The sequence below is a fragment of the Fusarium sambucinum genome, chromosome I (genome assembly GCF_050947815.1).
Source record: "Fusarium sambucinum isolate potato_lamoka chromosome I, whole genome shotgun sequence".
Taxonomy (NCBI): Eukaryota; Fungi; Ascomycota; class Sordariomycetes; order Hypocreales; family Nectriaceae; genus Fusarium; species Fusarium sambucinum.
Genome location: NC_139294.1, coordinates 2,891,602 through 2,915,933, shown reverse-complemented (window position 1 = coordinate 2,915,933; position 24,332 = coordinate 2,891,602). Strand labels below are relative to the sequence as shown.

General features: G+C 49.5%; 6 protein-coding genes across 6 annotated transcripts; 5 read left to right on the top strand and 1 right to left on the bottom strand.

The window, feature by feature from the left end:
* Positions 1 to 2,585: 2,585 nt before the first annotated feature.
* Positions 2,586 to 3,565, top strand: FSST1_003670 (uncharacterized protein; the record flags this gene model as incomplete). Its single annotated transcript, XM_083229771.1, has 3 exons — positions 2,586 to 2,825; positions 2,958 to 2,978; positions 3,113 to 3,565. The coding sequence occupies 3 exons, from the start codon at positions 2,586 to 2,588 to the stop codon at positions 3,563 to 3,565; spliced, it is 714 nt and encodes a 237-aa protein (XP_083087100.1).
* Positions 3,566 to 4,156: 591 nt separating this feature from the next.
* Positions 4,157 to 7,052, top strand: FSST1_003669 (armadillo-type protein; the record flags this gene model as incomplete). The annotated part of the gene is made up of 3 exons (XM_083229769.1): positions 4,157 to 4,345; positions 4,866 to 5,652; positions 5,704 to 7,052. 3 exons carry the CDS (start codon positions 4,157 to 4,159, stop codon positions 7,050 to 7,052), a joined length of 2,325 nt encoding a protein of 774 aa, XP_083087099.1.
* Positions 7,053 to 8,096: 1,044 nt separating this feature from the next.
* Positions 8,097 to 10,765, bottom strand: FSST1_003668 (Choline/Carnitine o-acyltransferase-domain-containing protein; the record flags this gene model as incomplete). The annotated part of the gene is made up of 3 exons (XM_083229768.1): positions 8,097 to 8,248; positions 8,306 to 10,288; positions 10,336 to 10,765. 3 exons carry the CDS (start codon positions 10,763 to 10,765, stop codon positions 8,097 to 8,099), a joined length of 2,565 nt encoding a protein of 854 aa, XP_083087098.1.
* A 3,141-nt stretch (positions 10,766 to 13,906) lies between these two features.
* FSST1_003667 (major facilitator superfamily domain-containing protein) lies at positions 13,907 to 16,141 on the top strand (the record flags this gene model as incomplete). The annotated part of the gene is made up of 7 exons (XM_083229767.1): positions 13,907 to 14,169; positions 14,221 to 14,603; positions 14,660 to 15,135; positions 15,183 to 15,221; positions 15,278 to 15,335; positions 15,389 to 15,840; positions 15,893 to 16,141. The coding sequence occupies 7 exons, from the start codon at positions 13,907 to 13,909 to the stop codon at positions 16,139 to 16,141; spliced, it is 1,920 nt and encodes a 639-aa protein (XP_083087097.1).
* Positions 16,142 to 16,735: 594 nt separating this feature from the next.
* On the top strand, positions 16,736 to 17,551 carry FSST1_003666 (2EXR domain-containing protein; the record flags this gene model as incomplete). The annotated part of the gene is made up of 1 exon (XM_083229766.1): positions 16,736 to 17,551. One exon carries the CDS (start codon positions 16,736 to 16,738, stop codon positions 17,549 to 17,551), a length of 816 nt encoding a protein of 271 aa, XP_083087096.1.
* Positions 17,552 to 20,483: 2,932 nt separating this feature from the next.
* FSST1_003665 (heat shock protein 70 family) lies at positions 20,484 to 24,208 on the top strand (the record flags this gene model as incomplete). The annotated part of the gene is made up of 3 exons (XM_083229765.1): positions 20,484 to 20,551; positions 20,620 to 21,295; positions 23,000 to 24,208. 3 exons carry the CDS (start codon positions 20,484 to 20,486, stop codon positions 24,206 to 24,208), a joined length of 1,953 nt encoding a protein of 650 aa, XP_083087095.1.
* Positions 24,209 to 24,332: the final 124 nt, after the last annotated feature.

Sequence of the window (24,332 nt, the reverse complement as noted above, 5' to 3'; positions counted from 1 at the left end):
AATGCAAGATTCGATCCAAGTGCTGTCATAGCTTTGACGTCTACCAAAATACTTAAGCAGCTCATACAGAGGCGATCAGAAGGACTGGAATAAGCCTGACTGCTTGACATGCTTGTCTCAGCATACGACGGGACCTTCAACACATCTGATGGCTTGTACCACGCAACCATCATCGAAAGACCTTCCGCGGATTCGGACGAGAATATCCCGAGGCGTGTCTACACTTTCCATGGCGTCAAGAAGTTAGTTGGGCTTTGCCTCGATGAGCATCATCTTCTCATGAAAGAGTGAGACACTGAAATGAACCGAAATCTCTATTTAGTCACTTTTGGAACAAGTTAATAGACCAGTTACGCACCACCTCACTAACATAGTTGATGTGCCTAGCCGTTGCGCGAAGTGGACATTGTATCCATCCACCCATCTCTGCCTCCGTCCCGTCCCCTGGCAGCTGGAGAGTTGGCATTTTATGGTGCCTGGCTCGGGGTCCACTGGTGGGTGGCCTTGTTAGTGGTTTTCTTGGACTCTTTTGGATAGCAGTTGCTGTCTGTAGCTGTTGTTGAAAACAGTTTTATGTGTCTTGATATATCAGTCCGTTATATACCCGCAAGTACCTGTTTATAGCACGACACTGACGACTGTGATCCCAAGACTTTGGTTTGGTTAAGACGCATGTACATATCCGTGGTTTGTCAAAAGCTTTGATTTTGAGCCAGGCAGATGATACTTAGCAGGATAAGCTCGTCCTTTGCGTTGAAAACATGTAGCTATAGTAGATTGACAACGAGAGCTCTTTTTTGTTTCACATGTATACAAATAAGCTTTGCTGTCGAGAAGGAAACTCACAGATTCTCCGAACCACTGAAACCTTGTCGTCCCCTGCAGTTCTTTGCCGTCCCTGGGGCGCATCCTCGTTCATGCTCCATCCTTGACCTGTAACTGAACCCTGCATCTCGGGGCTTCAACGACTTGCCTTTTACTGACTGCTAGTCCCTGTCTCGTGTCCACAGCTCCCCACGTCTGACGCCGACCTCCAGAGCCGAGTGCCAAACATCCACCCGCCTTAGGCCAGGTTCCCATTCTTCTAGTGAGGTCCCATCACCGACCGACTGGACGTTTTTTTCTTCTTTCTTATCAACCTTCCCTTATTCCTTATTCATCGATCGCATTTCGCGCCGCCCAGCCCTTTCCTCCAGACCAGCTTGTCGCTCCTGGCTTTCCAGGGCGCGCTGTAAGAGAGAGAAAGCGTGTAGACCATTGTACGATCACCGACACACCTATCTTGTGTTAGTTATTACCGAACAAGACACGCGCCAAGTATCTGTTGCACGATTGTTTACTCCCACCCACCTACGGAGTGTCATCGCAAGTCTAGGTTGGTTCATCTTTTTTGTCTAGAGTTTCCGTCCGTCTCTGCTTCCTATGTCGAGATTTCTAAGGGAAGGAACCAGCTGTACACCTACCTACCTTGGTAGGTAGATGTCTAGTACCTTCATTGTCATCCTCGCAACTGTCCTCTTCAGCTTCCATTTCAAGGTTATCAACTCTACCTCGGCGTGCCGCATATATAGCATCAATGCACCATCGAATCTTATCACTCTGTCCTGCCTCTCCTCTTCTCATCCTCGGCCAAGGGTAGCATAGCGCGGCGAATACAAACATGCACCCCGACCACCCACCGCCGCCCGCCGACATAGCGCAGCCCGGTATTCGTCCATATATTGATTGGCAGATGTCCATTCGGATGGCACGCCTACTGAGTAATGATTGTACGCCCATGCTACCTTAATTCCGACGATATGGCGAGCCAGACAACCCTTCGCAACCTATCGCAAATCGTCGCTTGCTGGCTCAGAACATAGAAGAAGACAGTCAGGAACAGAGTGTCAAGATGAAGATGATGTATTTTCGATGATTCTCCCTCTCCGTAACCAACGCCCATAGCACTGTTGCCATCCTCAATAACACCGTCCGTCTCCCTCACCACCCTACCGTCTCAATATATCTTGGTGCTATTTCCAGTTGCATCATTCCGAACCCAACACTTCAACCTCGAAGCTCTGCTCTTTATCCATTGCTACAAAGACTTGTCGTCCGCGTGGCTTGAAGCTTCACCATCCCTTTCAACCCAACTACTTAGCTTCCTCTGTTCTCAACACCCTGCCTATCCTACATTTCCTTATGTTCTGTATACAGTACGGGTACAGACACATACACCCATTAGGTACCTACCTATCATCACCCTGCTCGAGTCCACTGGCCATTTCAGTTCTAGTCGAAGCGCATCGACCTAGTCCCCATGAACCCCCCTACGAACCCCCTGGGCTACCTACGTTACCTGAAGGAACCCAGTTCCAAAAGACACCCCCCATTCCCAGTGCCATATCCACACTGACCACGTCCACCCCGCCTCTCAACAACGTTCCATCCAACGCCTTCGGCTCTTTTTGCTCTTTCTCTGCTTCATCTTCCATCGTATACAGTTGCTTTTGCTGACACTTGTCTATTTCTCTCATGTCTTTAGTATCATAGACTGAGACCGCTTGCCAATTCGGCGTGTACTATCTTGTATCTATTAGCCTGCCATGGACGAACTACGCTTTCGCTCTCAGCAGTCCCCGCGGGGCAACGACCCGGCCATGCACTCGTTTGTCTCACCTCCTCGAAATGCCTCCAGAATGCCGGCCCCCCAAGCCAACCCTCACGTCGGAGCTCACGACCATCGATCTGGCCTTTCCCGCCGCTTCACCACCGACTCTGGTCGAGTCCCGACACTATCTACCTTGGGTGCTCAGCGAGTGCCAGAACCTCCCCAGGATTATAATGTGAGTAGTCAAGATGTTGTGGATTTACCACCGCTTGTCTGTTGTTTTGAGGCTTCTGATGACTTGTTTCTGTTTTGGGATATTCGGTGTCGCCAGCGTAGTATTAGTAAATGCTGACATATTTGATCGTAGGCGATGCAAAAGGTGCAATTGGTATGTTTTGAAATCGGTTTCCCGTCTAGCTCTATCACATAATCCACGACTGTACAATTCGAAGGACTCCCAAGTCCCAAGCGATGCGAAATTTAATGGCACAAGGTTTGGTCGCTGACTAACGGCAAACTTAGATCGAGAAGAAGAAGATGGAGTACGAGCGTATCCGGGAACAAAGGCGGCGTTTTGAACTCGAGATGCAAAAGTTGGACCAGCAACAACGGCGGGAAGCTTTGGAGCTTGCTCAGATGGAGGAGGAAGTGGGTAGAATGGGTGGTCACCAGTCCGAGCCAACAACACCCCCAGAATACCGCGACAACTCTGGGTTCCCTACGTTTTTGTCACGACCGAGCCGATATTCCATGTCCAGCTTGACCTCCCCGCCAGGCTTCTTTAACCGCGCCGTCCGATCCGGTTCGCAGCTCGCATCTCCCCAATCTGGTATAAGACAGGCACGATTCGGCTTCGACGACACCACAACACAAATGCCTTCTCGCTCTGTCCCAACTACACGCCGGAATAGTGACGACGAGAAGGAGGAGGCCGTTCGACAAGACCCAAGTAGCCATCGGTCGGGTAACTCGTAAGTAAACAAACCACTATCGCATGTTTCGCGAGCCTGCGTCGTTCCAAGTGGCAGTTATGGCCAAGATCCTGAAGTCAGGAGGCCTGGAGAAGCTTCGTCAAGTTCGGCTGGGAGGCGTGGATTTGAATGGGCTTGAGTCCAAGACACTGAGTGCTTGGTTCAAGTCGCAGACAACTACAAGAGGCCGAATACTGTTGTAGCGAATGGTATGAATTAGAGATTGAGCTAGCAGACTCTCCTGAGCTGTGTATGCGAGCTTCCTCTAGTGGGGAAAGAGACTGAAGGTATCGGTGGCAGAGGCAGTGATTCACTCTCGCTCTGACTTTCAGGGGATATAAAAGCCTGCGGTTGATTCTCTGCTCGAGTCTCAACCAACTCTTCTCTCACACCACAACACTTCTCATTCAGATCAGCCCTTTCTCTTCCTCAATTGCTTCGTACACTACACCCTGCAAACACACCATCGAAAAGAGCTCTTTCGTTGAAATCAATCCACTCTTGATTACTGTACTCAGTATCGGACACGCACTTCCAATTCATTCAGATCCTTCTTCAAGAACTTTCCCAGAAAGACAAACAAACAAAACTAACCATGTCTTCAAACGACAGCATTAACCGCTACTCAATGCCTGTGACCCGTTCGCGCACTGGGTTGTACGACGTGGGCCTTGATCAGACGAACACTACTCGTTTTCTTTTTGGCGACGAGGATTCAAACGCACTGGGCCACAGTGTTCCTGACGAAAACTTTCCGACTCTCGTTCGCCGCGACGAACAGATGGTGAGTTTGCTTTTCATCTAGTCTTTACTCTTCATCCTGTCCCATACATTCTATTCCCTCGACCGTTTTTAGAGAGTTGGTGTTGTGGATTATCTGTTGGGAGACTATCTTTCAGGATTTTATACATCCTCTCTAAGACCGAGACTCGCAACTGAGCTCCACATTTTCCCCAGAGGTGCAGCTTCACCTCAACTTTGCCCCTACCGTTCACCTATTTACATTTGTATTTAACCTTTGTGCACAATTGTCTCCTACCTCCTTACACAGGCCACATTGTCTTCTTTGTCCTTCTATTGTTGGCCTATTGCGCAACTAGATTTTGGGTTGCTCGAGCTCTCGAGCGCCCCACCTTGGATGTATTGCTGCTATTGTTGCTTCATTACCTGACCCGCATTGCTACATCCGACCATCTGCGTCCTTGGTCGCATGGGACCTTGCCCTAACACTCCCTCCGTAACCTGTACCAACTTTGTCCTCAAGATCTTGGAGTCGTGTTGTTAACTCTCATCCTCCTCAGCAGAATCTCTCGTCGGTCAACGGAACCTCCAACATTGTGAGCGACCTTGTAGGCCTCGCCTCTCGACCTGCTTCCCTCCGTCACTCCATTGACCTCAAGTACATCTCCGAGAACGCTATCGAAACCAGTTCTATGATGTCTCCCTCTGGTAACGGCAACATGGCCACACCCCCTAAGCTACAGGGCTCGTTCTCTTCGAACGATGTTCCGACTGTCAAGAGCCCAGGAGGTTCATCCTCAAAGGCCAACACCCACGCTCAGCAGCATTTCCACAATCACAATGCCAGCCTCGGTCGAATTCCTGTTGGTGCAGTCCATCGTGGCCACAGTCGTGAGCTTTCTTCCGACAACGCTGCTGTCAGCCGTGAGCAGTCTGGATACCCGTCCATACAGTCTGCCCTGCAGGCCAGTGCTGCTCCCTTTGGGCCTAGCTCCACAGCTCCCGCCCCAGCATCTATGGGCAACGCTCCAACTGGTGCTCCTTCCATGAACAGCAACTTCAATAACAACGGGTATTATCCCATGAACGGCTACGGTGTTCCCCAGAGTGCTCCTCAAGGCAGTGCTCCTCAAGGGGCTCCCCAGGGTGCCACCCACCAGCCCGGCACATACAATGCGAACATGCTTGCGAATGGTATGCAGCAGATGAGCATGAATGGAGCCAACGGTGGTGGCATGTATCAGCCTCAGAACTTCAACGGATACAATGCTGGTCACTACAACCAGGGCAATCAGCCCCGCGACAGCCAGGCTCGTGTTATGCAACATCGCCGCCAGCTTGACAACGAAGGTGAGTAATCCGTGGGTAATAATATACCCTTTATACTGACTTTCTATGTAGCCATGTCCCGCTTCCAGAACATGCCTCTCGAATCCTTCGTAGGTACAATCTACGAGCTTTGCAAGGACCAGCATGGCTGTCGCTACCTCCAGAAGAAGCTCGAGGAGCGCAATCCCGACCAGGTTCACATGATTTGGAATGAAACCAACAAGCACGTCATTGAGCTCATGACGGACCCGTTTGGTAATTATTTGTGCCAAAAGCTCCTCGAGTACTGCAATGACGATGAGAGAACCACCTTGATTCAAAACGCTTCCCAGGATATGGTCCGCATTGCGCTCAATCAGCATGGTACACGCGCACTCCAGAAGATGATTGAGTATGTGAGCACTCCTCAGCAAGTTCACATCATTATCGAGGCCCTTCGTTTCCGAGTCGTTGAGCTCATCCAGGACCTCAACGGCAACCATGTCATCCAGAAGTGCCTTAACAGACTTCCTCCCCTCGATGCCCAATTCATCTTCGACGCTGTGGGCAACAATTGTGTCGAGGTTGGCACCCACCGACATGGCTGCTGTGTTCTTCAGCGGTGCATCGACCATGCATCTGGCGACCAGAAGCTTTGGCTCATCCAGCGCATCACTGAGCATGCGCGAATCCTTGTTCAGGATCCGTTCGGCAACTATGTCGTCCAGTACATCATTGACTTGAACGAGCCTATCTTCACTGAGCCGATTGTCCAGACCTTCAAGGACTGCATCAACCAGTTGTCCCGTCACAAATTCAGCTCGAATGTTATCGAGAAGTGCCTTCGCTGCGCCCAGCCTCCCTCAAGGGACCTTATTGTGGATGAGCTTCTGCGCAACCAGGAGATGGAGCGCCTTCTTCGCGACTCTTTTGCCAACTATGTCATCCAGACAGCCTTGGAGTATGCTACTCCTCATTACAAGTACCGCCTTGTAGAGGCAATCCGCCCAATCTTGCCTCAGATCAGAACTACACCCTACGGTCGTCGCATTCAAGCTAAGATCTCGGCCTTCGACAACCGTGGTAGCGCTGCTTCAAGCGGCCAAGTGACACCCGCCGATAACACGCAAGGCCAAATCCCTCTACGGGCTACTCACTCTCGGGGTCTCTCTGGAAATGTTCCTATGCTTCAGGGCAATGGCATTCCTCCCAGTGGTCCCATGCCCACTATGCGACAAAACGTGTCTGTCTATCCTCCTAACCCAGTCATGAATGGACAGGCCCCTTCTACTGGCGCACCTGTTCAGCAACCCCAGTATGGACATGCCCCAGGCAACTTTACCCCCAACCCTGCTTCCAACGGCGCTGCTAAGGGTAGCGCCGGCCCTACGACTCCTGCCAACGGCAGCACGGGCAACGCCGGGGAAGCTCAGTGGGTTTAGACTTACAAGTCTTGCAATTAACCCGCTTGTATAGTGACGTTCATGACGGTTTTCGGTGGCACCGCGGTATTGACACCGCTACGATTCACGATTTTCTTTGATCTGTCTCAGAAACTTGGCCAAAAGGGCGCAGGCCCGATTCGATCGATTGACACGACACCTCCAGACTTGGTCGTGTGTACATTATCATCAAAAGGGCGCTACAGGACAGCCGCTTATCCTGGAGTCGGCTCTAGTATGCTTTGCTTGGGGAGAACGGCAGCGTATATGGAAGGGCAGACATCACGATTGGGGCGTGTACATGTATTTGGATCGCTACGATCACGATCATCGGCATAGACGATTTTATCCTATTCGGCTTTTGTTTTTTTCACTAGCTACTGCGATTTCGACTAGGGGACAACGATTCATGTTTGGGTTGTATGATTCCAGCAACTACTGAATTTATTGCTTTCTACTTGGGACATGAGAGATCCTTGTGGGTAGGCCGATAAGCTGGCCTAGAATGAGAGAGGGGGGGAGAATCCGAGCCTGTATCTAGACTAGGCCTTTGAAATTTCAGGTTCGCTATTACATTTACATCCCTCAGTTTGGGATGTGTGACCTCGGTGATGCTATCCTAAAGCCAAATGTTTATCAAATCTCACAATGCTCGAGATTGCCATGGTGTGTGGCCAATCAAGATTTGAGAACAGAAATTCTTTGACGGATGACTCTACTCCAGACGATGGTTGTGGCCAGTCGTATTTGCCTTGAATGATTTACGCTGAGTGTTGTTCCAGGAAGATATGCATGGTTCCTTGTTGCGTTTTACCTATTTGCCCGTTGCCCTTTCTCCCAGCCCAAGCAGCCGGGACTATAGATCAAGAATATGTACAAACAAGTCGAGAACACAAATTCACACACAACTTTGCTTCAGGCACGAAGAGAATTGTTAATTCACCATATCCAAGGCTTCCGCCTCTTGATGCAATACATGAGGCCCTTTAACTCCATGCCAGATCCATGACCACGCTATGCTATTCAATATGTATGACATGATACTCAATAATCACTCAGTCTCAATTTCTTTCCAATATCACGGCGGCGGGCCTGTGCAGCAGCAGCTCTCTCCGAGACACGACTGTCAGATAATTCGAAATTCTCGCTGCGAGCCTTTAGAGCTTGCAAAAGCATGCCAGCATCGAAAAAGCCATCTGCAGAGCATGTTAGTAATCGTCCACAAAACATTTGGAAGGTGAAAAAAAACTTACATCCGCCCATTTCATCATCCTCGCTAAATGTGCTGCTCTCGTTTGTGGGTGACGTGGTACCTGTGGCCGAGCGCAAGCTTTCAACTGCGGTAATGGGACGTCCTCGAGACTTGATACGATTGAGAAGTTTGGGTCGTTCTGCCTCTACCTCACGAGCACGGCTTGCTTTGCCAGTAGACATCTTGCGGTTACCGATGCGTAGGATACGACGGATCTCTAGAAGGTAACTCTCGAAAGTGTCGACGAATCGCTTTGTCTGGCGGTGCTTGCTAGCGACACAGATAGCAAGTCCTTCATCCTTGATAATGTACCCAATACCGAATCCATCTCCTGAAGTAGGACCAAACCCGAATTGGCGAAGGGCAGGATTGCCACAGTTGGAAGTTGAAAGAATGGTGTTGTTGAGTTTATCCCATCCAGCATCGGCGAACAGAGCGGGAAGAGGGGTTTGGTCTCGGGATCGAGAGTTGATACTATAGCCACGATCTCGCGTAGGCTTCACCTCGACGCCATCAGCTGAATGGTGTGAATCTTGCGCAGGGCTGCCCACTGGTGATCCGCCCTGGTCTGAGTATTCGTCGCCGGGGCTGGAGTAGCCGTTACTGTAATCGAGGTCCTCATCTAAGCTCCGTTGCCAAACCGAGAACAAAGCATATAAATGTCGATCGCAGCCCTCGGCCTTGGCGCATTGTCGTGTATTTGCGGTATGCTTCTGGCAAGCTTTCCTAAGCGCCTCAATTTTGGCCTCAGCGGGGTTTTCGGCCCAGAAGGTCTGGACGAACTCAACTACCTCTTCCGAGACTGTCCTGATTGCCTCGGTTCGGCCATGTAAGAACATCTTGGTCATGGCAGGCTCATAAGTGCACTCAACACGACCGTAGAGACCATAGTAGGCGGCCTGGAAAGCCATCTGAACAAATGCATCAGGAGAAAACCCCATAGAGGTAATGAAATTCTTGCCATAGTGGCTAAAGTCCAGTGTTTGGAACTCGTTCTGCTCAATCAAATCTGCAAGGCGAGTCTCGGCAAAGCGAACAGCGACACTGAGCTCAGGAATCATGTCCCACTCCAACTTCCGCGGGGTGACACTGACATCGCCGAAGCTCTCGGGGTCGCGCTTGGAGGGATCGGGACTAGAAGAGGCCCATAGCGAAGGTGCCTTGCCGTTGATTGTTCGAGCGAACCGAAGAATGGTATCAGTATAGACGTCGCTAGCGAAGCGTAGAACTGTGTGGCCATCCACACCAGTGTGCTCGAAGTTTATGCCAGCACTTCCGTTCTTACAGACAATGATTTGGAGCTTGTCGTACCATCGGTTGGTACAAGTGCCGATCTGAACACCCTTCTCGATCTCACTAGTACCGCAAAGCATATTTTGACAGAGGGCTGCTGCATCCGTGGGTTCTGCATAGTCCAGGCAAAGAACAAAAAGAGCAGTGTCCACGATACCGAGAGAATCGGCGTTGTTGGAGCCTGGTTCACTGGTCAAAACATCTCGAAGGCCGGACCAGACCTTACGGTTCTCGGTACTCAGTACTCCCAGAGCTCCCTTTGCAGCATCCTGGATAGGAACCTGGGTCGCATCATCGACGATGGTCTGTAGGTTGATAGTGATGTCTTTTTCGCTCATTATAACATCTGAGCTATCGTCCAGCACATCGAACCAGTAGAATTGGCCGTGGCACATAACAACAATGTGCTTCGATTCGGGATCTTGCTCGATTTGGCATCCTTCCTCAGTGGGCACCCGAGCAGTACCAAACAGTCTCGAGAATTGGTACATGCAAAGAGGAGTTCCTTTGACCTTGTCTGGGGCAAGTTCTTCTTTACGCACAGCGCGGACAAATTCAAGAGACGAAACGACCAAAGAAGCGGCGCGGGTGACTTGGTCGTTACGAGCAGGAGTCGGGTCATCTTCCAAAAGAAAGAAAGGGTTCAGATTAAGAACAACGGGGTTATCAAAGTTGAGATAAGAGTCGTACCCTGTAGAAGTTAACACCTGGTCGTTAATCGATGAATTTGTTACTTACAGAACTGTTCGATGTAACTTGTCTTCCCCTCAGCATATGCCTTCAATTTCCCATTTAGCTCAGGGCCGTCGCCCTTAAGAAACTCGTTCACGGCATACTGTGTTTGTGCATGTTCGCGAGCAGTTTGAAGCGGCTTAAGAGCTTCTAGATATTTCTTACAACTGGCTTCTAGCTCTGGGATCGGCAATTTCGGCAGCTTGTCTTGGCCTGCAAAGGTGATACCACCATCTTTCTTTGATTCGTCGGCCATTGGATAGCGTTTGTAGTCGCCGCTGGGTCTTGGTGGAGAAGCTCGTCGGGGTTGGGCCAGTTCGGGGATGTCAGGAAGAGTCCGAGGAACGGTATTGCCGGCAGATGTTGGTGCAGAAGATGGGTCAGAGAGCCTCTCTCCAAGAGATTGAGGAGGAGTGAAGGTCCGGACTTGAGTCATGGTGTTAGTCTGAAGTATTGAAAACGAAGTCTAGTCGTAGATGGGTGACACGTTTGTGCTAACGTTGAGTCCGCGAAGAGCGGTTCGGTAGAAGTAGTGACAGTCTTGTTGAGGGCAGTTATATGGCATGGATATAATGGTTTCTGGATAGGAAGGGATATGAGATGAATAGCATCGACCAGGGCGACCCAAATGAGAGGGCATATGGCTCTGATATAAGCAGAGCATTGTGACCTCGCTGACTTAGACAAGAGTCAAGTGGACCCTCCATACACCCCATAGTGTACACACCCTTTGCGCTGCACTTCGCTATCTGTGTGTAGTTGATTGGGGTAGCCGAGACTCTGGGAAAGGACCTGGGGTGAAGACAGGCGGGAGTATGATAGGGCAGAAGGATTTGGAGTAAGTGTTGGCAGTGATGAAACTTTTCCGCAAGTCCGATGCAAGACGTGATCAGTGCCGAACGGTGGGTTTAAGGAACATCAAGGTAGACTGCACCAGGCGTAGAAACTTACCGAGAGTGAGATACGCGATTTGGTTCAAGAAAGCGAGAAATCCCCGAGTTGCAAGAGCCGGTAAGAATGAAATCGGTGCCGAATCTGGAGACCGTAATGTGGTGGTTATAAAAGCATACAGCCGGGGTGATATGAATAAGACTAACTACTCAGTAAGGTGTCTTGGAAGAATAACCGAGTGGCCTGCAGAAGTGAAGTAGGTGCAGTGCCGTTAGGTGCGAAGCGTTCGCCACGAAATCTTGTTCTGTCCGTTTTGAGTGAGTGCGTTACCGTTACGGACGTTTCCCGAGCATTGAAAGTGGTAAAGCTGGAGTTTCGGACGACGGGATGTTCAGAATATGGTTGCCAGTCGCAGCTGTGACGACAAGTAGACTTGATAGATCGAGGCCTAGAGCGAAGAGGATCCACTATTGAGAATAGTTTGGGGTACATAGACTGCTTCTGAGTGGCTGAATATTGTAAATCATTAACGTTGTTATAAAAGCCATAACGGAGAGTGTCCGGTAAAGCCTTTTACACATGAGTCCTAAACCCCAGGGCCCAGACTATAGTCTGCCATCAAGATGAGGGGAATTCATTGATTTGGGGTCCGTTCGAGTGGCGAAGCAATTGTCCATGCTGTGCCGTCGATTTGTTTGTCACTCTACTTGCGAGTGATCTCGGGCGTCAGGCGGGTGCCGCAGTCTATTCTAGGCAGCCTGGAGTCTTTCATGTGCTAGATATTGGTACCTGAAAGTTTGTGGTGCATGGGGAAGCTAAAAAGGGCGGCCCGGAGAAACATCATCTGCCACACTCCAAGTCTGGGCTGATGATTGTTAGTCAAGCACGTTCTTACATCATTATTCTGCTCTAGAAAGGACAGGATAATTTCTCGCTTGAATTAAGGCCTTCGCTGAGCATTGAGATATTCCCCTCTTAGTAAACAGGTTTTCTCAATGCCAGGGCAGAAAAAGTAAGCTTACGCTATAAAAACATATTTCACGGCCTGTGATGCCTTTATGTTGGCCGTCTAGACACATGTCCTGAGCGAATGACAAGCCAGAATAGGGTCAGCAGGCGGGCGATATTCCAGTCTATTGGCATTCCCGAGGGCTAAAGGAGCCGGTTGTTGATAGAGACTGTACTGTATACTGAGTACTGGCTCTGCAACGGGTATAGCAACGGATGAAAGCCAAGGCCCATCTCGGTTCGGTCCAAGGGACGATAGCAAATGAGAGCCGTAGGTAGATGCGGCAGGGGTACTGTATTTCGTCATAACCATGCCCCGAAACTGTGGTTCTTGAAGTGGAGAGCAGCAATCAAGTGAGCTAAATCTTCAGGGGTCATGTAGAGCTTCCAATCTTTAAACGTACAAGTATCGAAACCGATGAGTTATAAATACCTACCTAGGTAGGTAGGTAGTAGGTAGTAAACAAAACCCCCCAGAAGAGGAATCATAGACTCTGGCTAATGTTGCGCCTGCCGTATTTTGCGGTAAGCTACGTTTGTAGTCAGTTTTCTTGCCTTGAACGGATTGAACAGAAATTAGGCAAGTCCCGACCGGGGCAACTTCCGCCTCTTAGGACATCTGACCCGAATGACTCCTTTACATGGAAACTGTGGTAAATGTCTACTCCCCTAGAAGACCTACTTTACACCTGTGATGTTAGTGATTCTTTATTTAAACCAATACACAATTCGAACTCACAGGTTGAACAAACACCCGGCAGGTACCGGCTGTCTATGTCTTCTCGACTCCGGGTCCGCATTTCGTTTCCAAGACCCGGGCTTCGGCTCCGTTGCCAACGGAGAAATGACAGGCGTCCAGTCAGTCTCCTCCAATACGTCCCATATACGCATTTACGATTATCTACCTACTAGGTAAACATAGTATCTATCCATAAAGAATTTGATGGTGCAGACATAATAAAATTGCCACTTTTCTCTTGAGATCCGTATAGCACTCGGTTCGACGTCATTTAAGAATATGCCGTCACCTATTACTCAACTCATAAAAATCATTTTCGCTCATTGAATCCGTATTTCGTTTTCGGTCCTATCACAACTTTAATGAGGCTCTCGGCTGCTTCTGCTGGAGCTCAGCGCCCCTGTTAGTGATGTAGCCTTCTCTTATTTCAGCAGTTCATTCGAGCTGTCAGCGCACATGCCGTTGGTCTAACCAATTCGGTATATCGCACTAACTGCAACGGGAAAGCCTTTCGAGACCGTATAAGGGTCTTGTCGAAAACACTGCCCTATAAGGCTCGCATTAAACAAACTGGAACATACACGGATAGACAATCTGACCGCAAGTTAACGACTCCCGTGTTTTCATTGGTCTCAACTATCCGTTCTCATCCAGAATAGGAATCCTCATTCGAAATTACCCCGTTCATAGAGATGATCGACTTACTTCGCCCCGTATTGAACATACGAAAATACACAAACTCTAACCAGAGCTTCCATGGAGAAAGACCTTGACCATGGAGGCTCCAAAAGATAAATACATTTTGCTCTGCTCCTGATCTCTGTTCCCGATATCTATATCAAACATCATACCAGTTCTTAGACGCGCCTACACCTTAAGAGAACGATACTTAACTTGAGCCAGCTTATTCTCACACCGCAATACCTTGTTGGAAACACCATGATATCGTTGGTTAGAAAGGCCATCAAGGCCAAACAAGAGCGCGAAAAGACACAGCTTCCCTCCACTCCCATGGAGATGCAACAGACACAACATGGTGCCAACAAAGAACAACCACAATGCCGACATATGGATGCTTATGAGTCTTCAAACGTGAAATGCGCTTCGTGTGCATCAGAGAAGAAGGTAGCAAGAGTTTATCGATGGAAGATCATCCTTGGTCTCATGGCACCCTTTGCCTTGCAGGCTCTTGATTCAACAATGTATGAGAAACCGGGCAACATTCTGACCAAAGGCTAACTTAAACCCCAAAGCATTGCAAGCGCTCTCCCTTGGATTGCTGGTGACTTTGGAGAAATTTCTCAACTCAACTGGATCGTATCTGCCTTCAATCTCACCTCAGCAGCCTGCATTCCCTTCTGGTCGCAGATGGCAGATGTCTTTGGTCGCAATGCATCGTTAAATGCTGCCATTATTCTTATGCTAATTGGAAGTGCTCTGTGTACTGGAGCTCCTACCACTGCTTTCCCCGTCCTTCTTCTGGGCCGCGGGTTTCAGGGACTCGCTGCAGCTGGATTGAATGTTGTCGTTCGTACTATCCTTGCCGATAAGGTCTCTTTGCAGGAAAATGCAAAGAACTGGGCCATCTTCTCACTCGTCGGTGGTATCTCATACGGACTTGGCCCCGTTATTGGAGGTAGGTCTGCCTAGTGTTGCCAGGTTTGGACGAACACAGCTGACAATGACTACTAGGATATTTGACCAGAGCCGACTGGAGATGGTGCTTTGGTATCAATCTACCTATCGCTGTTCTCGCCCTCATCATCGCCTTCTTTGTTCTGCGCAAGGAGCTCCTTGGCCCCCAGCCTATTCCCGAGCTTGGCGAGACAGCTGACTCTGAAAGACGGACCAAGTTCATCGCACGACTCAAAACAGTCGATTTTGGTGGCCAGCTCCTGTTCATCCTCGGCTTTGGCCTTATTATCCTTGCTCTGACATGGGGTGGAGCGACATATCCTTGGTCGTCGCCGGCTGTCATCGTTCCCCTGGTTCTCGGTGTCATCTTTTCTGGCGTCTTTTGCTATTGGGAATACCTGCTTGCCCCTGGAAATATGATAGCCGAGAAGCTGCCTTGGCAAAAGGCAATGATTCCCTGGGAGCTGATTTCGAATCGGGATATTGGTCTTCTCTTTTATTGCGAGTGCGCTACTGGAGTCGGCATGTACGCAGTAAGTTGAATGCATTGCTTCCTAGATTCTTGTTCTGACCTCTCCAGGTGCTCTATTTCTGTAATATCTACTTCATCACTGTTCGGGTAAGTTTATGTATATGATATATACCAAACAAAGTCAATACTAACCATCATTCCAGGGATATGACTCTGATGAAGCCGGTGTGCAACTTCTCTACTTTGTTCCTGGACTTGGAGGTTCGTCAATTAGATTTCTGTCCATACTGGAGGGCTTACTGACATTTTCGCAGTTGGTGTATACATTTGTTCCTTCATGTGTAACCGCTGGCCTCGCATGACGTTTCCTTCTGTGTTTATAGGAACGCTTACTGAATCAGTGGGTTTGGGTGTTCTTGCCTGGGCGATCTGGGCCGATCGATTGAGCGTCATCTACGGCATGATGGCTCTTGTTGGCTGTGGAAGTGGCATGCGTTTCATGGCTTCACCACTCCACGGCATTGGTCTCTTTCGCCACTTGCGGGCTTCGGTCATCGGGCTCATGGCAGTCGCCATTCCTTTTGGCGGAACCATTGGCTTGACCATTATGTCTACTGTCTTCAACAACACTTCTGGTCTTGGCTCTAGTGGTGGAGAGTTCAGCCATGTTCAGTCCAAAGGAGGTGAGACAAATGAGCAAGCTGTTGGGCATGCCAAGATGGGTGTTGTATGGGCCTTTGTTGCCGTCACTCCCATCGTTGCTCTGGTAGGTTATTCGTAACTGTCGCTTCATTGAACGAAAACTAACTTCCCACCAGGCATTCCCTCTTTCATGGTGTATCGGTAACGTCAAACTTGGCCAGGGCCCTCCTGGGGAGGATGGCCCTACAGACATTATTGTAAAGGGGTCTTATCTCCTCAAACTACTACGTGGCCAGGAACATCTCAGGGTTGAGAAGAACGCATACAGGCTGAACAGCTCGCATAGCGGGGCATGGTCAGAAAGTGCAGCCTCTGATGAGAATGCCAACGCCTCAAGGCAGTTGCAAGGTTCACAGCAGGTCTAGCCTCTCAATAGATATACAACAGGACGAACAATGTGGACGAGGAATACGGAATTGTTTGTCTTTTTTAGCATTTAGAATCTGCATATACCCCGGGCAAATAGATTTCACAACATACCTATAATAGTATTATATTTTGTCATCAGTCCTATTGCCACCGCCTAAAGGTCTGCCCTATAATCGTTTGAGCGATAGAAATGGAATGGAAGAGCAACAAACGGTTATTGTTACAACAGTGAACCAATTCCAGATATTGATTAGTTGTACGTGACGTTGGGCAGCATACTTTTTCTGATGATAGGATGAACCATTGTATCGACGAATCACGTACCAGGTACGCGTATTTGGAGTGATTAGCTACCTAGGGTAGTATAAGTCTGGAAGTTAATCGCCTGACCTTGTCTTTGGCTCTACTCAAGGAAATATTGTGGTAAAGCATGAATACGCTTTTGTTTCGCCCTCTCTTCAACCCCGCCGACTATCAGTTCTCTTTCTGAGTTTATATACGTCCTCTGTCATACATGGTTGCTGTATTGTGCCATAATACCTGTCCTTTAGTCAATTGGTCGCCACATCTGTTCTCAACCCACCATCACCATGAGCGATATCGAAGTTGAAGATGAGCAAAGTCCCAATCCAAGATTTTGGCTCGAGTTTCGCACATTTGACGATGGCCTCTTTTCACAATCCAGATCACCATCAACACTCACCGCGTTTCCTCAGTTCGCGCAATTCCCGCCTGAATTACGCCTCCGAATTTGGTCGTTCCTTATCCAACCCCGCATCGTCGTCGTGTGCTGTCTCCAGCGTGATGAACGCCTAGACGAAAGACGTAATGAGTTGAACCAGCGGTCACGGGGCAGATCAGTGCCTGTGCTGTTACACATTAATCGCGAGACACGCTATTTGGCTCTGGATCACTATGAACTTGCTTTCGGCTGGCGCATTTCAAAGCTCCTTTCCGATACACCAGTGTCTGCGCCGCCGCGCGTCTGGTTCAATTTCAACATCGATTGTGTCTATCTCGCCGGCGAGCTAGAAGCATACGACATATACGGGTTCAACTCCGCCGTGGTTTACTTCCTACGCCGTGAGGACACACACAGGGTTAAGCATCTAGCATGCGTGCTGTCAGAACTAGGCTACGCGGAACAGGAAAGTGACCAGGTGTTTGGGTGCCTGTGGCATGTCGTCGACGGGTTTCCTGCTGCGAAGAAGGTGTTTCTGACTGTGGGTGAAGGCGACGAAGAGGCTTTGAAGGGGAGTAAGTTGAGGAGCACGGATAATGTGATGCAGAAGATCTGGAACGGGTTTCTTGGTGGATCTGCAACCGAGACGAGTTCGAGAATGGCGGACAAGTCAATGGTCATGATTGAAGAGGATGATCTGCCGAGATTTGTGGCCGGACATTGATTCGGGTATGAAGGGAGAGTCTCGCAGTGGATAGTTGATATATTCCTGGCGACTCACTTCGGTTGCACACCAGCCACAAGAGGCACCGCAAGTTGTGGGCAGACGGACGTGTGGGGGTTTTAACGAGCTTGTTTTAATGGGAAATGTTCTAGAATCCTGTCAGGTTTATGTAGTTTATTTTTATCGTGTTCAAATTCGAGCGGACCCTTGTTCGCAACGGTCAGATGTACAGAGTCTTTTGTTTACTGTGTTGCAACGTCCGTTCATTCTATCTAAACATGTCTATGCTTGCCACGAGCTTGAGAAAGTCAAAGAATCATGTCAGTAAAGCCCTGAAATTAAACCTTGGGGAGTATTTTCATTGTCTCCTACTTGAGATACTTTAGGTTTCCCTTGTTCAAGAGCAAGTTTGGCGATAGCTTCAGTTTAGTTAACACTCGGAAGTGAGCCATGACATCCGACAGGTCCGGCGTTGAGGTACGGGAAATCATGGTGTGTACGCCATCCCACCATGATCTAACGCATGCTAGTGCAAGGCACAACATGCAGTAGAATCGACAGGCATGGAAGTCTTTCATCACGATGGACAATCGTCGCTTCAAATCGAAGCTCCAGGGTAGAGGCAAGCGAGAAGCCAAAACCCAACCGTCCAATTAAACAACCGGACGTACATGGAAGCCGTTTCTATGGAGCTGGGGCCCCACATGCTCTCCAAAAGTTTGGAGTTGAGTCGCCTCTGACAAGGATTAGATAGAAGCCGAGAGGCAAGAGTTGTTGCCCCGTTAAGAAAGAGAATGAGGAAGAATGATGAAGACGTTAAGATGAGGCGAATACTTGTAAAATCATGAAAGTGTTACATACAGTTGTTATCAGACTCTGTAGCCTGTAAGGTACACGAATCGTCGTTTGAATTGGCGCCTTAAAGAGGCTGCCGCAGTGAAACCCAAAAAAAACACCCAACGACAAAGCCTCAAACGACACTGCAGAAACAACCTAACATCAACATCAGCAAATGACCTCAGGGGTTCCATCGGTTGCCTGACAGATAGACACCCCAGCTAGTAGGTAGCAGAAAAAATGGCCTGCTAAGTCTAAGGGTATAGAAATAAATAGTCTAAGATCCATAGTCTAAGGAGCACAAAGTGACCTACTAATTTCGTCTCCTATGCCCCCGGCGGTTAATTTTTTCTGATACCCTGGGGCCCAGGTAAACAAATTGAGTACATAGTACTGTACATGGGGCCTTCCGATTACTACGCCACGCCTCAGCCCTGGGCCCTGCGAAAGCCCAAGTGGGTGCGCAGAGAGTCGTGGAAGCACTAGGAACAGAAGTGATACCATTTCTCGTAGCGAGGAGACGAAAAGACAACAACAGAACAAGAGCCTGGAGATTTTGATCCACTCCGGAGTAAAAACAATGGGGTTAGTTAAGACGGGTGATGTGATATCCATTCAATTGACGTCCAGACTTTGTCAGAATTAAAGCTGAAGTCAATTGAAGTTGGGTTAACCATAACAGTCTCACTGATTTCAGCCCAAAGATTGAGATATGACAACTTTAGGTTGGCCTGGTAAGCAGTAAACATTTGAGAGAGAGGCTGGCGAATCAATTGGCAACTGTATTCTCTTCCCCGATTGCACAGAGCACAATGATACCTTCAAGAGTGATCTAAGACTCATGCAGGTCTACATCGCGGACAGTAAAGTCATTAGCTACGTGGACATGTGTAACCAACCATCAAGCCCAACCCAACACCAAGCAGAAATGCCAGGCCGCCTGCACCGGAATGCACTTAATATATCTAATCCAATCATTTGATACGTCCAAAGTAGCGGTAGCCAGCGCATTGTTGGACACCAAGACAAGGCAAACAAGGCAAGGCATCCATATCCAAAATCTAGCATGCATTCGATATCGACTCTCATCAAGGCAGTAGCACTATTGACAGCTAGTTAGACTATCAGAAAATTTCAGTCAATTGCCACAAAAACACATCCCCAAATCATCTAATGACGTTCCGCGATGGAGAGGCAACCTAGAGTTTTCGCAGTGCTAAACCCCAGGGAGAGAAGAGCGACAGAGAAAACGTGCAGCACCAGTAAAAGGAGGGGCACGAAGAAACGAGCTGTCCGTCCAACATGAGGTCGGTTGGTGGGGCAAAGTACCTGTTTACATCATCGTCGGTGGGATCCAACGCCAAAGTACAAGTACTCTAAACCTTGAGCTTGCTGACCCTGGCTCGGATGCCCCGCGATGGAAGTTTTGGGAAGCAAAAAGTTTATGAGGACATGACATCAGTGAGATGGAAGCGAAAGCAATGGAGAGGTATGTAAATGGAGAGAACAAGAGAGGATAGACGGAAGCTACGGAAATAAACATGAAACTTCTCGTAGCTAGTGGACATGTACAGAATTTGTTGGTTTTGCAAAATAATCACTTGCTCGCCTCCAAGAAGCAGCCAGAAACGATCAGAGATCCATCTCTTCGCCCATCGTCTAGGAGACCAGGCTGGCTACAGGTTGCATATTGCAGTTTTTTTAGTGGGGCAAACCCAGATCTGCCAGGTGCAAGCAACTGCTAGACGCTTCTTCTGACCCCCCATCTGCGGCTTTGCCCCTCCAAGCACACCCCCCAGTAATGCCTAGCAGCGCCCAGAAAGCGGTAGACGCCCCTGCAAATATCGAGAAGCTCTCCAAAGTGGGCTCCTTTGGAACAGCGCAGAACCGCATCGAACCTTGGCACCCGCCTTTATTTAGATGCTTTGCGCAACTGCTCCTGCTCTCCTTCCTTTCCATTATCATCATCATAAACCAAATACCCCTCAAGTCTTCAAATACCACGATCTCCCTTGAAGCAAACCGCGTTTTCTTTTTCTTTTCTCTTCCCTAATCTCTCTCATACACTCTACATAAACCATACACATCACACAAAATGGGTCCCGCTGTCGGTATCGATTTGGGTACCACGTACTCTTGCGTGGGTATCTTCCGTGAGGATCGGTAAGTTTTTTTTTATCCTAGGATTTAAACGTCTTTCGCTTGAACATCGACGCTAACTTTTACCCCAGATGTGATATCATCGCCAACGACCAGGGTAACCGAACTACCCCCTCATTCGTCGGTTTCACCGACACCGAGCGTCTGATCGGTGATGCCGCCAAGAACCAGGTCGCCATGAACCCCCAGAACACCGTCTTCGACGCCAAGCGATTGATCGGTCGCAAGTTCGCCGATGCTGAGGTCCAGGCCGACATGAAGCACTTCCCTTTCACAATTGTCGACAAGGCTGGCAAGCCCGTCATCGAGGTTGAGTTCAAGGGTGAGAAGAAGACCTTCACCCCTGAGGAGATCTCCGCCATGATCCTCACCAAGATGCGTGAGACTGCTGAGTCTTACCTTGGTGAGACTGTCAACAACGCCGTTGTCACTGTCCCCGCCTACTTCAACGACTCTCAGCGCCAGGCTACCAAGGACGCTGGTCTCATTGCCGGCCTCAACGTTCTCCGAATCATCAACGAGCCTACCGCTGCTGCCATTGCCTACGGTCTCGACAAGAAGGTTGAGGGCGAGCGCAACGTCCTTATCTTCGATCTTGGTGGTGGTACTTTCGATGTCTCTCTCCTCACCATTGAGGAGGGTATCTTCGAGGTCAAGTCTACCGCCGGTGACACTCACTTGGGTGGTGAAGATTTCGACAACCGTCTGGTCAACCACTTCGTTAACGAGTTCAAGCGAAAGCATAAGGTACGAGATAGATAGTTTTCTTTAAGTTTTTGATTTCTTTTGCGTTTTGTTTTTCATTCAAGGTTCATCATCATCATCATCACAACTCAGGTGTTTCTCTGAAACATGAGCACCTACCTACCAATGTCCTGATTCCACTGGCGCTTGTCTTCCTACTGCTAGATCATGGCGACATCAGCACTACAGCATCTTTTCACGACACCCTCAAGACACGGTCATGGCATGGTCATGGTATAGCATAGCAATCAATTGCTGCTTATTTTTTGCCGACATCATGGCTCCTGCCCTATCCCATAGTTAACAGAGCAGTGGCAATTCTACTTGTTCGCATGGCTATTACCTGCCATAGTTTGAGCCATGGGACAGGTATTCCTGGCTCAATCATCGCTCCTGCCAGACGAACTTTTTTCACCTCAGCACTTGCCATCCTGGAACACCGCACCTGCCATCCCCACCAGTACTGCCAGTCATTCCTGCCATCCTCACCATCCTTCAGCTTGGTCCTGCCAGGAATTGCCGGCAATGCTCAGTGTCTTCCTTCCTATTGAAACAGTATGGGATAAAACCACTTTTGGCATGGGTCTGGCACTCAGAACTTGATTTCCTATCAACCATCAGCTCAACCATTAACCATGTCTGAACTGGATGCCTCCAAGACAGACCTTACCAGACTCATTCTCTTTCTCTGCTGGTCTCTCCTCCACATCAGAACTTACATCCATCCTACGTACACTCTCGCAGTTACCTCTTTCAATACCCTCTCGTTCTGGATTGAGCTTGCTGAGCTCTCCTTCTGCCCTGGCCTCTTCGACACACTCTGTAGGGCTGCACCGCCTGATTATGTCTGGTTCAAGAGTCTTCCTGCCTCTATTCCTGCTAAGCACTGGGGTGTTTATGTGCTGGTGCTTAAGAAGCCTGGCTGTGCTCCTGCTATCTACATCGGTTCGGGTACAGGTTCTAAGTACGGGGTGTCCCAGCGTCTCAGTGGTCATCGAGCTGGTAATGCTTGTCCATACTATGTCGACAAAGCCAAGAGAGATGGTTTCGCTATTACTCACATGGCTCTACTTGTTTCATGTCCCATCCCAGCTCCAGCCGACCAACCTCGATTACGCGTTCTATTGCATCTACTTGAAGCTGCATTTCATGCCATATTCTGGTGCTTACGTCCTCGAGATGCACCATATGGGATTGAACACTTGGCACCTTGGTCCCCTGACTCTTACCCATGGGATGGCCTGTGTTCCCATACTCCTATGTCTGAAGGCGCTCAAGTTCGCAAGGGAGATCTGGGTCTTACTGCTGAACAGCTTGAAGCAATGGCTGCCATGGTCAAAGCCAAAGACCGTGCTTACCAGGCGAACTACGGGAAAGCTCTACGTGCTAATCCAACTCCTGAACACATTGCCCGGACCAGAGCCAACAATATCAAGCAAGCTCCAGCAACCAAGATCCGCCAGCAAGAAGCTGTTACCAACCAGACCTACCACTGTTGTGTCTGCAATGTGCCTTGTCGCGATGCTGCCTCTCTGGACCGCCATAACAAGACAAAGCGGCACAAGAAGAAGACAGAGATGGGAGATGATGATTACCATTGCGAACCTTGTGATATTTCTTTTAGATACCTCTCTGCTTTCAAGTCTCACAAGCGATCAAAGGGCCACCGGGCCAAAACAGGGAATATGTAATGCTAACTCGTACCAGAAAGATCTCGGCACCAATGTTCGTGCTCTCCGACGCCTTCGAACCGCTTGTGAGCGTGCCAAGCGAACTCTCTCTTCTTCCGCTCAGACCTCCATCGAGATCGACTCTCTTTTCGAGGGTATTGACTTCTACACCTCCATCACCCGTGCTCGTTTCGAGGAGCTCTGCCAGGATCTCTTCCGATCTACTATCCAGCCCGTCGACCGTGTCCTCACTGACGCCAAGATCGACAAGTCCCTTGTCCACGAGATCGTCCTCGTCGGTGGATCTACCCGTATCCCCCGTGTCCAGAAGCTCATCACCGACTACTTCAACGGAAAGGAGCCCAACAAGTCCATCAACCCCGATGAGGCTGTTGCCTACGGTGCCGCTGTCCAGGCTGCTATTCTCTCTGGTGACACCTCCAGCAAGGCCACCAACGAGATTCTCCTTCTCGACGTTGCCCCTCTCTCTCTCGGTATTGAGACCGCTGGTGGTATGATGACCAAGCTTATCCCCCGCAACACCACTATTCCCACCAAGAAGTCCGAGGTCTTCTCTACCTTCTCCGATAACCAGCCTGGTGTCCTTATCCAGGTCTACGAGGGTGAGCGCCAGCGCACCAAGGACAATAACCTTATGGGCAAGTTCGAGCTCACTGGTATCCCCCCTGCTCCCCGTGGTGTTCCCCAGATTGAGGTCACCTTCGATCTTGATGCCAACGGTATCATGAACGTCTCCGCCGTCGAGAAGGGTACCGGCAAGTCCAACAAGATTGTCATTACCAATGACAAGGGCCGCCTGTCCAAGGAGGAGATTGAGCGCATGCTCAACGATGCCGAGAAGTACAAGGAGGAGGACGAGGCCGAGGGCAAGCGTGTCGCTGCCAAGAACGGTCTTGAGTCTTACGCCTACTCTCTCCGCAACACTCTCTCCGACCCCAAGGTCGAGGAGAAGATTGAGGCTTCCGACAAGGAGACCCTCACTGCTGAGATTGACAAGGTCGTCCAGTGGCTCGATGACAACCAGCAGGCTACTCGTGAGGAGTACGAGGAGCACCAGAAGGAGCTCGAGGGCAAGGCCAACCCCATCATGATGAAGTTCTACGGAGCTGGTGGTGAGGGTGCTCCTGGCGGCATGCCCGGTGGTCCTGGTGGCTTCCCTGGTGCTGGTGGCCCCGCTCCCGGCGCTGGTGGTGACGATGGTCCCACCGTCGAGGAGGTCGACTAAATTCTTTGATACCCCAATAACATCAGTCTCGACTTCTAGAGCAGTCATGTATCCATGGGTACAATGCGGAGGCTAGTCGTTTTAATGGGATGATGAGATTAGATTTTCCTTTTTCTGTTTTTAT